Source organism: Lathyrus oleraceus, chromosome 6 (assembly GCF_024323335.1).
Source record: "Lathyrus oleraceus cultivar Zhongwan6 chromosome 6, CAAS_Psat_ZW6_1.0, whole genome shotgun sequence".
Classification (NCBI taxonomy): Eukaryota; Viridiplantae; Streptophyta; class Magnoliopsida; order Fabales; family Fabaceae; genus Lathyrus; species Lathyrus oleraceus.
This window is the reverse complement of record NC_066584.1, coordinates 279,404,837-279,413,527: the sequence shown is the minus strand read 5'-3', so window position 1 is coordinate 279,413,527 and position 8,691 is coordinate 279,404,837. Positions and strand designations below refer to the sequence as shown.

At 33.1% G+C, this 8,691-nt stretch overlaps 1 protein-coding gene across 1 annotated transcript; it reads right to left on the bottom strand.

Moving 5' to 3' along the window:
- Positions 1-3,794: 3,794 nt before the first annotated feature.
- LOC127098197 (malate dehydrogenase, cytoplasmic) lies at positions 3,795-7,122 on the bottom strand. Its single transcript, XM_051036724.1, has 7 exons — positions 6,889-7,122; positions 6,338-6,496; positions 5,789-5,964; positions 4,794-5,071; positions 4,526-4,661; positions 4,330-4,441; positions 3,795-4,196 (listed from the first exon to the last, which is right to left on the bottom strand). Exons 1-7 carry the CDS (start codon positions 7,094-7,096, stop codon positions 4,102-4,104), a joined length of 1,164 nt encoding a protein of 387 aa, XP_050892681.1. The 5' UTR covers positions 7,097-7,122; the 3' UTR covers positions 3,795-4,101.
- Positions 7,123-8,691: the final 1,569 nt, after the last annotated feature.

Genomic DNA, 8,691 nt, shown 5'->3' with positions numbered 1-8,691 from the left:
GTTTATTTTCCCATGGAATTGTCAGAACCAGTCACAACATCACACACCCTTGCGAACCTCTGAAATCTTAACCAAATATTTAAAGAAACTTTAAATTCAAAAAATGAATCTCCTCAACAATCACGAATCTTCGAAAAGGAGATTCATATCAATATAATAATGGTGAAAGAATGAGGTATAAGATTAAATAAATTGTTTGCAAAGGTTCACAAAAGATTCAAAACTCTTTTGAAAAATGAAAGAACAAGTGGTAAAAATGATTTATATGTGAAAGACTTTGAGTTAAAAATGATTTATATGTGCTGGAGCTTTAGCATAAAATGAGTAAAAATTATGTTTGATTTAAGTCATAAGCACATGTATGATTTGAGTCAATTGGCAAAGTAGTTTGAAAAAATATCTAGAACATATGAGAAACTCATTTGTATGATTTAAGTTATGATATGACCCATGATTTGAGTCAATACTAAAGTCATGATTCAATTCAGGAAAAGTGTAATTCATCTCAAACAAGGCAGAGGTAAATCCTAGAGTTTCATCACTTCATGATTCCAGTCGTGTGTAACTTTTGATTCAAGTCATAATATTCTATGATTCGATTCATGTACAACATGTGATTCAACTCACAAACTCCATGAATTCCTTCTGTTTCATTTGATTCGACTCACAGGATGTGTGACTCAAATCACACACCTAAAATCTCAATTTTTACAATTTTCAAAGATGTTTTGAGATTATCCTTATGGCATGACTTGAACCAATCTCAAATATGATTATCAATCCACAAACTTGTTTAATTGACTTAAAGCATATTGCTCACACTCAAAAGCAAAGGTTTGAATTATGCATGTTAAAAGATATGAATCTAAAACTCGATCTAGAAATGTGCAATTGAAGAGGACACTCAATGATATAAACTAAAACTAAAACTAAGCTTAATTGACAAGCAACAAAACCATATAGCAGAGACATTCACGGTCTCCCCTTAATGTAGTAGAGACATGCAACTTCATTTCTAACCTAAAGATAAAAGTTACAGACCATATTATCCCACAAGTCACATAGTTTAAATATATTGGGTTCGTAATACAATACAATGGAGAAATGGAAAGGGATGTAATTTATCAAATTCAAGATGGATGGATAAAATGGAGAAGGGTCCACTACTACAAATAATACATTTTAAGACGAAAATTTCACCTCACCCAACAAAAAATCGAGGTGTAAACATAGGCGTGTCACAATTTAATTTATTTTTTAAAAAAAATACCATATATTTCATCGATTTAGCTGGATACTGAGGGGTAAAGTATTTAGAGGACGCACATTTTAATCTCAACCATTACATTTTATCATATTTTTAATTTATTTTTTTTAAAATTATGACTTATTACCTCGATTTTGCTGACAACTGAGGGGTAAAGTATTTAGATGACACATCTTCGAATCCCAAAAACTATATTTTATCATCTTTTAATTTTATTTTATTTTAAATTATGACTTATTACCTCGGTTTTGCTGAAAATCGATGGGTAAAGTATTTAGATGACACGTCTTCGAATCCCAGCAACTAAATTTTATCACCTTTTAATTTTTTTTATAACTTTTTTTAGACCTATTACCTCGATTTTGCTGAAAATCGAGGGGTAAATTAGTGTATTTTTTATTTTTTTATTTATGACCAATTTGATTAAAAAAATTAAGTAGCGGATCTTTGTCATCCATTTATAAAGTAACAATGGTCAAAACATTGTCAAATCATCCATCCACATGAAATATTAGTGATCTGTGTGAAACTCTCACTAGTCAATCAAAATGTAAATGCCACAACGATCCATCTTGGATGCACAATGCTGAAATTTAAACTTAATATATTGAAAACAATGATAATGAAAGCAAGAGCAAGAAAATATTTTATGCTTAGTTTTTTGACGTAATATTTTATCTAGTAATTCTTGTTAAAAATATTTAATATTAGTTAAAAAATGTGAAAATAACTTATTAATGTTAGTTGTATTTGTATCAAATAAATTATTTAATATTGTTGTGGTTGTTTTTGTATTTGAAATTTAGTATTTAACGATTCTATTGATTTTGTTTATATGTTGTTGTTGTTAATATTTAATGTTTAAAGATTCAATAGATTTTATTTTATTGTTATTGTTGTTCTTTTTGTTGTTGAGATTTAATGTTTAAAGATTTTATTGATTTTGTTTTTGTTGTTATTATTGGTGTTGTTGACGATGACGATGAAGAAGATTTAGAATTTGTCAACAAATTTGATGCTTTGCAGATTAAAACGAAGAAAAAAAATAGGTTAAAAATAAAATTTTATAAACAGGAATTTACCATATGATTATTGTTAAAAACCGAGGTAAAAAGTAGCATAATTTTGAAAATCCAAAAGTGTCGTTGTTGGGGATCGAACCCATGATCATTTCCATTTTTTCCCTCGATTATTCAAAAATCAAGGTTATATCCCATTCGCGTCCGAGGTGAAATGGAAATCCAAAAGTGGTCGATTTTCATGTCGCCATTCGTTACCTCGTATGTGTAACCGAGGTTATACCTCTTCGCGTCCGAGGTGAAATAGAATTATTTGTAGTAGTGGCCTTAGGGATTTTATGTGATGCAAAAGTACCGCTCAAGCTAAAGAAAATATTTTTTCGGACATTGATAAGACTTGCGATGTTGTAGGGGACATAATACTAGGCGGTTGAGAATCAACACGAGAATAAAATAAGCGTATCGATAATGAAGATGTTGTGTTGGATACATGATAAGACTATACGGAATAAAATTATAAATGACAATATTACATAGAATGCTGGAGTAGCAGCTATAATAAAAAAATATATTGTGAAAATAGGTTAAGTGGTTTGGACATGTTGAGAAAGACTTGTAAATCATGTTGTAAGAGTGTATATCAGATGAAATAATGTAAAACAACTAAAGGTATAAGAAGAAAAATTATAAGATAAATTAAAAAGAAAGATCTCAAGATAATGAATTGGATAGAAACATAATTATGAATAGAACGTTATGAAAGAATTTGATTCGTATTCAATCACGTTTAATAGGATAAAATTTCATCGTTGTTATACATTTTATACCTTTCAAAATAAATGAATACATGAGTCACTATTCAGATATCTTAAATTATTTTTACTTCACTTTAAATCAAAAAACACCACCATATAAAGAATATACTCAAAATAATACTTTTTATGCCTAAAGAGATATATCTCATTTGAAATGTTAAGTACATAGTGGAAAGTAAAAAGAATCACTATGCTATAAATATAAGAATTCAAATTTAATATAAAAGAAAGTTAAAGATAAAAATAAAAACATTTGGTATTACTAATATTCATGTTATTCTAACATACATTATACATGTGTACTGAGTGATATGGCCAAAAGATCATGCTTCATTGATACTAGTGATGTTTCTAAGCTTTGGAGAGATATTGTTAAACTGATGTCAACTGTGCAGAACCATAGGAACTAGAGCATTGGGGATGGATCCATTATCCTACTTACTACATTGATGCTAGTGATGTTTCAAAAATCCAGAAAATGAGTAGCGCAACACAAAATCAGCAACTCAACACAAACTCTTCAAACCCACATCAGAGAGAATTTTACAATTATATAACCATTTTAAGACACTTGTTAAACTATTTTTTTTTTCCCTGCAACGTTGACAGGTTTAAGCTTTTCACTTCCCAATCACCATGTATGTAAAACCAAACATAAATTATGCTCATCCAAGCATTTGATGCAAACTACAATGAAAAAAGGAAAATTGAACTCTTTTCATTATAATAAGTTCTCGAACTTCATAATGAAACATTTTATGATGGCTTTATTTTGCAATACACTTGCATAATACTCAATCACAAGGAATAGATGTATGTGCCTGCACGCTTGTGCAGTGCCAACAAACATCAAAATTCTTGTATCGCCATCATGGCTAAAACACGTGAAACTTGCAGTACAAGTAATTCCAAAGAGACACTGTATCTAGAAGCATTATTCAAAACTGAAGCTACTTCTCTAGACAAAAACATGGGAATATGTAGACAAGAAGAAAGCAGCCTAAGAGAGGCAAGAGTAAGCCAAATTCTTTTCCTCGGAAAGCTCTTCGGCTGTCAAGTCCAGCTTCTTCCTTGAGAACTCGTCAATTGAAAGTCCTGCGTTAAAAATTGGACAAAAAATTTCAGATCAAATGCATTCATCCAATATTGAGCTTATATTTGTTTGTGATGGGATAAGTTTTGCAAAAACAATTGAGAAACGATTCTTCTTTTTTTTATCGAATCCTACCTTGAACAATTTTCCATTCTCCATTGGCACAAGTGACAGGGAATGAATAGATAAGTCCGGCGGGTACATTGTAAGAACCATCAGAATACACTCCCATTGAAACATAGGTGCCCTAATAATGCAATGGAAAAGAAATAAGCCGATCTGGAAAGACATATTAGACTCATAATTAAAGAGCAGACAAAATGTAGCGAACCTCGGGAGTTCCAAGAACCCAATTGCGAATGTGGTCACAAGCAGAACTAGCAGCAGATAGTGCGCTTGAAAGCTTTCTAGCCTTTATAATTGCAGCACCACGTTGTTGAACCGTAGATATGAATTCTCCATTCAACCTAAATAATAAGGACAAATAATTTCATCAAAAGTATTAAACTTTATAGATCATCTTGTAACGTGTAAATAACCTTAAAACGACATCTAAAAAGAAATGGAGGGTGTAAGTTTATATAGCATTTGTGATATACCATGAATCGTCGGAAACAAGTTCACGGACAGGCTTCTCCCCGGCGGAGGTGTTAACAGTTGCATGGTTGACATCAGGATACTGCGTTGATGAATGATTACCCCAGATAATGACATTCTTAACATCAGAAACTTGAATGTTCAATCTTTCGGAAATTTGGCCCAATGCCCTATTGTGATCAAGTCTAGTCAAAGCAGTAATGTTTTTCTCGGGAATAGATGGAGCAAATTCCTTCAAGATCAATGCATTGGTGTTTGCTGGGTTAGCAACAACCAGAACCTGCAGAATATTGCAAAGACTTTCTATAAATATTACAAAAGACACATACGATTAAACTAAAGGTTCTTAAAAATAAGGTACTTTTAAATGAATAAAGTTAGATTTCATGGCGATGAAATCACAAGGACTTGAACAATACCCTTCAACAATATTTTTATAATGTTTTATCATAGAGCCTCAAACAACCCAATAAAAATTAATGATTTTCAATCAATAGACAAAACCAAAGTGTCGTTAGAAAAATAAGATGACTGGTTTGACTGATCTGAACAAGAACCAGTCACGAAGTCAAATCAAACCACTAACTGAATTGAAAATGCATAGGCATAAGTATAAACCGGTTCGACTTGACTGATTTAGTGATACCGCCAATTCAACCACATTACTCTTGATATATGGTTATTTGTTCTCATACAATGGCTAAGCATTACAAAAGATATTTTATAAGTGAATCAAGTTAAAATTAAATGCCTGATAAAATATGGTAAAATTTCTAAAGTTTGATATGATTCTTTTAGAAATATTTGTAATAATATAGAATATACATGTGATTTTCTTTTCAAAATTTCCCAATATATACCGATTGAATCAGTTGGCGATAGACCTTGTGACATGACCAAGCCGACAACCGATCAGATTATTGCATAAGTATGAGTTTATGATAAAAAAGCATTAAAAAGTTGCATAAGTATGATGAGTTTACGGTGAAAAAATTACCTTGCAGTTGGCAGCAGCATGCTTTTCAAGGGCAGAAGCCTGGGACTTGTAGATAGAGACATTCTTAGACATCACATCCTTCCTTTCCATGCCTTCTTTTCTTGGGAATCCACCAACCATGACTGCAATATTGACTCCAGTGCATGCCTCGACAACATCAGTTGTAGCAACAACACCTGAAACAAATAATTCCACAGAGTTCAAACTTTAATTCACCATATACATAGTGCAAAACTCTACAGCCACAAAGTATTGCGGGTTCTTCCGCCATAATCCGCTTTAACAATGCCACAAAGCATCTGGTATCGCAGGACTTCGGCTCTCTGCCATGGACAACACTGCACTAAACCTGCTATTGTTGATGGCAGGCAGCAGGCCAAAAGCATAGCGCTGAACTCTACCACCAATACACTATTAAGCTATATCACACTATTGAAAACATAGCATACAACTACTATATAACAAAATGATATCAAGTCTAAGGTATTATCAAGTTATCGACTCGTCTTGTTTACGAAACATTTTAAAAAGAATGGTAAGTTATTAAACCTTTGAGAAGAGGAAATGCGGCATCCACCAACTCCATCTTAACTCCATTCAATGACTCAGCTGCAGGAGGAATATCAAGCATGTGAAGGATCACAGGTTGATCTGGACCCAACATCACTCCCCTAGCAATCATAGGGACAAGAGCATAACCAATTTGTCCTGCAATTAGAAAAAAAACATTCCATCATTACAACAAAATCATGACAAACAATTTTCTAAGGAATCAACTATCATCACCCCACATCCGGATCATCAAAAACAGACCACTGATAAACTAACTCGACGCCAACAACGTAATGATAAACAAACACAAAGCAGCATCATCATCATTGGTCGCATGATGAAATCTGAACCCTTTAGCAGATCAAGATCCAAATGAAACAAATAAAGCATTTTGAAACAAACCCATATTTTGAAATCTTACAATGATAAATAAAATATGGCGAGATCATAGATCTAAATGTCAAAAAGACAAAACAGATAGATCAAAACATGGACGATGATAACAAAGCATAACTAGATAGATGATATTGCGTTGATGAAATCAATACCTGCGGCACCAGTGACGAGAACACGAACTGGATCTTTGGCCATTTTTGAAGAAATGAAAGGAATTGAAATCGAAGAGAGAAGAATGAAGCGGAGAGAAAGAACAGATTTTGTTTTTGAGAGAAAAATGTGAGTGAGTGAGTAAGGTTGTTTGTCCGTGGAGTGTGCATTTATTCGTGTGGAGTTAGTGTTGCCACGTGAGCACAACATGAGACGACCCTCCTTTGTTGCGTTTAAGGACGGTTTTTAATGTCTCACTTCCGTAGTATAATAGGCCACAAGAAACGATATGGACAAGAGAATTTTTTTTTAAATAAGCATTATTTTTAAATTTAATCCTTAAATAATCAATTCTTTTTAAAAAATACAAAATTATTATTATTTTTAATTAATATGTCAGTTTGAACTGACGCATCCAATTAAACATCAAAGGAGACGTCACTATCCTTGACATATGCTTGCAATGGTCTAGCATCTAGGCGTCATGCTTCTTAGCGTATGCATGCTTTGGTGCCACATGCATTGGCGCATGCATACACTACAAAGTGTATGCGTCAATGCATGTAGTGCATGCACCTTTAATTTTTTATTTTTTTTTAAATTTAAATGATAATTTTACAAATAAAAATTATATTTATGTTATAATGAAAAATTACATGGAATTAACAAGAAATTCAATTACCTGCGCGGTTGAAACGCCTCATGTTCCACATCCAGGTGCGTTAATTTGTCTTCGAGGTCTCCCACAATTTTCCTAAGGTGTTTGAGATTTTTGAGTGCTGACATGATCCAATGGTGACTGGTGTGAAGGTATGGTGGAAGGTCCGCGGTATTTGATATATGTGTCATCATTTGTTCCCAATAGCTGTGGGAGTTCTTGTAACACCCCGATAAAAATAAGATAATTATTTAGTTTAAGTTAATATTATATTTATTAATTTAATTAAATAATTGGAATTATTGGATTATTATTATTATTATTATTGGAATAATAATTATTGGAAAATATATATAAGTTGGAAATAAGAAAAAGAGTCCATTTGGTAAAGAAAGGGTTTTTGCGTGAAAAACAGAGAAGCGGCTGAAAAGTGGAAAGTGGAGAAAGGGCAAAGAGGCAGAACAAGAGGAAGAAGGTTGAAGAAGGAAGAGCTTGAAGCTAAAAGATTCGCCGGATTAACTCAGGTAAGGGGGGTTTATCGTCGTTTAATGGGTATTATGGATTAGCATGTAATGGGTAGTGATAAACCGTTGAATTGACCCTAATTGGGATTGTGAATGCTGAAAATTATGTTGGATAAACTGTGTTAAAAACTGTAATTGAATCGATAGTCGTGTGAGTCGTAATTTGCTGGACGTATAGCTTGTTACGGAATTGGAATCGGAGGTCCGGAAGTCCTCCAACGGCGGAAAATACGGAGAATTCTGCATTCTGCCTTGTGTTAGCGCAGGAACAGCTTTCTGTCTTGCGTTAACCGGTTAACCCAGGGTGTTAACCGGTTAACACTGTGTTGTATTGTGTAAAATTGCTGTTCTGTCTGCGTTAACCGGTTAACCCAGGGCGTTAACCGGTTAACACTGTTAAGTTTTGGGCAGGAAGCGTGTTTGTGCTGCGTTAACCGGTTAACCCAGGGCGTTAACCGGTTAACACTGTTGCAGAGTGGAAAATTGGTGTTTTAAATGTTGTGTACGTAATTGATGGTTGGCATATGTTGGCGGATGAAGTAATAGGGATTATTTCCTGTTGTTTTGAGTAGTAAGGGTATTAGTAGAGTGTGCTAATACTGTAATTAATTTTTTTGACATGA

Excerpts from the sequence above, each read along its gene's own strand:
- LOC127098197 (XM_051036724.1), bottom strand. The coding sequence starts at position 7,096 with ATGTTGTGCTCACGTGGCAACACTAACTCCACACGAATAAATGCACAC. Across the intron at positions 6,497-6,888 it reads TCTCGTCACTGGTGCCGCAG|GACAAATTGGTTATGCTCTT; the intron begins GTATTGATTTCA and ends TTCTAATTGCAG. Across the intron at positions 5,072-5,788 it reads ATGCTGCTGCCAACTGCAAG|GTTCTGGTTGTTGCTAACCC; the intron begins GTAATTTTTTCA and ends AATATTCTGCAG.